The 3,960-nt window shown below is 40.2% G+C and overlaps 1 protein-coding gene across 1 annotated transcript; it reads right to left on the bottom strand.

Annotated features, from left to right (window-relative positions):
• Positions 1-914: 914 nt before the first annotated feature.
• Positions 915-3,448, bottom strand: LOC148846723 (putative pectinesterase/pectinesterase inhibitor 12). Its single transcript, XM_088948067.1, has 2 exons — positions 2,218-3,448; positions 915-1,825 (listed from the first exon to the last, which is right to left on the bottom strand). The coding sequence occupies exons 1-2, from the start codon at positions 3,164-3,166 to the stop codon at positions 1,137-1,139; spliced, it is 1,638 nt and encodes a 545-aa protein (XP_088804193.1). The 5' UTR covers positions 3,167-3,448; the 3' UTR covers positions 915-1,136.
• Positions 3,449-3,960: the final 512 nt, after the last annotated feature.

Below are 3,960 nucleotides of genomic sequence, written 5' to 3'. Positions count from 1 at the left end.
AAAATGCAATGGGAAGTAGTAGCCTACATGACCCCATGGGCCTTTGTATGGTGTCTATAAATAAACATGCCACCGCCCATCTATGACTATGAGATGAGGGATATTTCATCTACTCTGAGGCAACAAGTCATTGGTGATGTCTGCCAGCTCCTTGGTACTAAAAAGGCTCTGTTTTCAAATCCAGACAGAAGGATGCTTAACTTCACTTTAAAATAATTGGGCAATATCACCAAAATTAGGCGTGTATCAAAAAAAAGTTTTTGAATGGAAATAACCCATAATTTAACAATGGATATGACAATGAACAGAACAGAACGATGAAACAGGATTCCTATATCCGCTCGGCACCCCATATAAGTCACCCCAACCTCGCCACCCACATCTTTGTCCACTCCGATCAATCTCAATGCAAAAGAAACAATATATATATATATATATATACTTTTAAGGAGTTGTGGCCTTGATAATTTTTGCTTTCCCTTATATGTAAGATAATGTGTATGAAACCTACTTTTAATTTAAGTAAACTGTATTATTACCGACTTTATTACATTTTGGCCTTTCAAGAAACTAAGTCAAGTCCCAAGTTGATTTAAAGGTCAAGCTTTCTGAGCCAGCCCTGAGATTTGTAGAAACTTTTGGGCATATCACATTTTTTGGTTTGAAGGTAAGCTAGAATGGATTTGAAGTCTGATTAATTTTGGGGGCTATCATCAATGGGCTCATTTTTTGGCTTGAAGGTAAGCCCATTGGGCCTCTATGGAGAACGTTTCTAATTCTAGGTACTGGTGGACATCTCGGATTAGATCCTCCCAGGCTCACTGGTCCAGTGCTGTACCCATATGATATGTATGGAGAAAATTTTGCCCCTTTTTCCCTTGCCTTGGTTACAGGCCACATGAGGAACAAAGAAATTTCAGTCACGGTAGAAACTTGAATACATAGTCAGCCAAAGCTAATTGGACAAGCCATAAGGAATAGTAAGCCCACATCACGATTCATGATTAAACAAAAAGGTTTGGGTCGTAGGTCGTATCTAGCCCTCTTAGTTGTTTCACCTTCATGTTCATGGCCTCATGGGCCATTTATACAGATGTATGTTGAATTGACTACACATTTACTTTACACTAGGATCATCAGACTCCGTTGTCGTAAGGAAAAGAAGTCGAGTCCAGCCACTCATCACCGGTAATGAACTGGGAAACGGTGAAATTCCACGCGTCGTCATTATCCATGATGTGGTAACCTGGCCAGGTGACTCGGCCGTCAGTGGCTGAACCAGGTCCAGTATTTTGATACTCTCCATAATATAAGGTATCGAGGCCTTGGTCGTCGGACCATTGTGTCCAGCCGGTGGAATCGATGAGATTATCAAGGTAGGAGTCCATGTACACCGTCCTAGAGTAAGGTCGCCATGGCCTACCCAGGTAAGTCTTGACAGTAGCCGTGTTAGAGGATAAGTCTTGGGAGGCAATAATGGAGCAGTTCTGTATGGAAATCCCAGTGTCCTCATCTGGGGTGTCTCTGGATTGAGCAGTGACCACATTAAATTGTCCTGGCATGGGCAGTCTTGCTATCATGTTACATCCCTGGAACACAACTGCTGCATTTCCAAATATGAAATCCACCGTCCCACTTATGTCGCACTCTCTGTAGAACTGCCGAAAGGAATGTACATACAACGTATCTTGGTACCCCGTTATCTTGCACAGGTAGACTGCCGACAAGTCTGCATTCACCCGTAAGGCCACCGCTTGGTGTTTTCCGGGTCCCGCCGTGTTCGTGAAGGCTATGTCCCGCGCCAAGAACCCATCGCCCGATACGGCTGAAATCAATTATTAATATAATAAATTTATGCAGCTCTATAATTAATTATATTGTCAAAATCGTCAAAAATAAAATCCCGTTTTCTTAATTGAATGTTGAAAGTTGAAACCCATTTACTTAATTAATTTATTGAAAGATTAATGGAATGCACCCCAACCATGATTTTCATTCACATCAATGGACAGTGCATTAAATAAAGATGATAAGCAAGCAAGAACATGAACATGAACATCATATCCCTTAACTATTAACATAAAAAAAAAATAATATCGAAAATTAAATTAGCAAAATTGACATTACCTAGCTACACAAAAGAAAGGTAGGACTAATTCGAAGAAACTAATTATAAGATTAATTGTTGAGAGAATTAGGTTTGGAGTTTGGACTCACCCACAGTTGCAGATCTGAAAGTAGTCCAACCATCCCCCACACTTCTGGAACCTGTGATTTCCGTCACATCTGCTCCATCTCCCAAAAGAACGATGTTAGTCTTATGCCTTGGGATGTACACATTTTCCTGGTACACCCCTTGTGTAACATAGATAATCGTCCTGTCATAGCTGTTGTTAGGGGCAAAATTAATGGCGTCCGTGATGGTGGTGAAGTTTCCGCTTCCGTCCTTAGCCACCGTAAGCACGTCATTTGGGTTGTAACCACCGTCGAAGCTCTGTAGTATCCGACGATCTTTCCGGGACATCCACGCCGGAAAACCCATGAGGCGCCTGTTAGCACCACCTTTGGTTTTTAATTGAGGCACTGTAGGCTTAGGCAACATTGAAAGTGAATTACTAATGTATTTGTAAGTATTGACGACGGAGTCGACTAGGACAGGTTTAAGAAGACCAGTGGCAGAATCGAGGCCCTCCAAGCAGGTGTCTTTATTGGTGAGGACTGCACTAAGAAAGGCTCTCGCATCAGATAATTTAGGAGAATCGGCTGAACTACTAATCCGAGACATGGATCTCTGTAGAGAATTCATGGTAATTTGGTGGAGTTCCTGGCAATCTTGAATGGCTCCTCTTTGGTTTTCAACGACACCCGAGCTTCCAATATTGAGCAAGAGATCCAAAAGCTTGCCGCCTTCCGAAAATGCGGTCTCGAGGGATTGAAGAACAAAGTTAATGATGTTAGGATTAATATCTATTGAAATAGAGAGCTTCAAGGAATCAAAACAGGCATCGGGATATGGTGTAGATTTGCACACAGATCTTATTGAAGCCAAATGGGCATCTAATAAAGTAGTGGTGGGAGAAGATGCAGATGTTGAGTTGAGAGCCCATGTCCCTGTAAAGAATATTGCATACACTAGCAGAAATGCTTTGAGAAGGCATGGAGCCATGAGAGGTAGCTGATTAATATAACAACTCTCAAATTTTTGGTACAAGAAACCTCAGGTTGATGAGGTTACTGAATAGGTGAGAAGAACCTAAAATTGCAAGGATTTCATGGATACAATATATTCAACACTTGGTTTCTGATGATGTGATTCTTGAATACTTTCATGGTTTTATATATTGATATTATGGGCACTTTTGAAGTAGCAATTTCCTTTACTGTTGTCGACTTTTCTGAGAAATTTCTGGAATAGTTTCTGACTTGGGGTAATGGACTGCGTTCGCTTAGTATCAAGTATTCTTTCTAAGAAGTATATACCACCGATAAAATTGAATATCGTACGGTAATGGTGGCCGAACTTTATTCATGCTTTTTTTCAAACAGATAATAGCTTAGAGATTTTGAGTCCAAAGATGCCAACAGAAAGATTTATCACTTTTCGTTTGGGTTGCAAATCATTCTTTAAGATGTCTAACTCATGGGCTTCTTTTTTATGGGCCCCCACACCAAAGTCCACGCCAATCATGTTTGATCAAATTTTAAGCCATGGTTGAACCGATCAGTTCGATATATTGATTTTAGAGCTGTCAATGGATCGGGTCAATCAAACAGAATCGAATCGAGTTGATTTTTACATGGATAATCAATGTATATACTACATCAATTTTATTGATGTACTTTCATATCAATTATCACATTTTAGGCTGAGTTTGGAAGGAGCACAAATGCAAATATGTATAGTATAAATACATACAAAATATAAGGTTTTGCACTCTACGAATTTATATTTGTACTCCT

Source organism: Nelumbo lutea, chromosome 6 (genome assembly GCF_056320005.1).
Source record: "Nelumbo lutea isolate HS-2025 chromosome 6, American lotus-T2T, whole genome shotgun sequence".
Classification (NCBI taxonomy): Eukaryota; Viridiplantae; Streptophyta; class Magnoliopsida; order Proteales; family Nelumbonaceae; genus Nelumbo; species Nelumbo lutea.
Note: the sequence above shows the minus strand (reverse complement) of the source record. Positions and strands in the feature narration are given on the sequence as shown.

Excerpts from the sequence above, each read along its gene's own strand:
- LOC148846723 (XM_088948067.1), bottom strand. The coding sequence starts at position 3,166 with ATGGCTCCATGCCTTCTCAAAGCATTTCTGCTAGTGTATGCAATATTC. Across the intron at positions 1,826-2,217 it reads TTTCAGATCTGCAACTGTGG|CCGTATCGGGCGATGGGTTC; the intron begins GTGAGTCCAAAC and ends AATTGATTTCAG.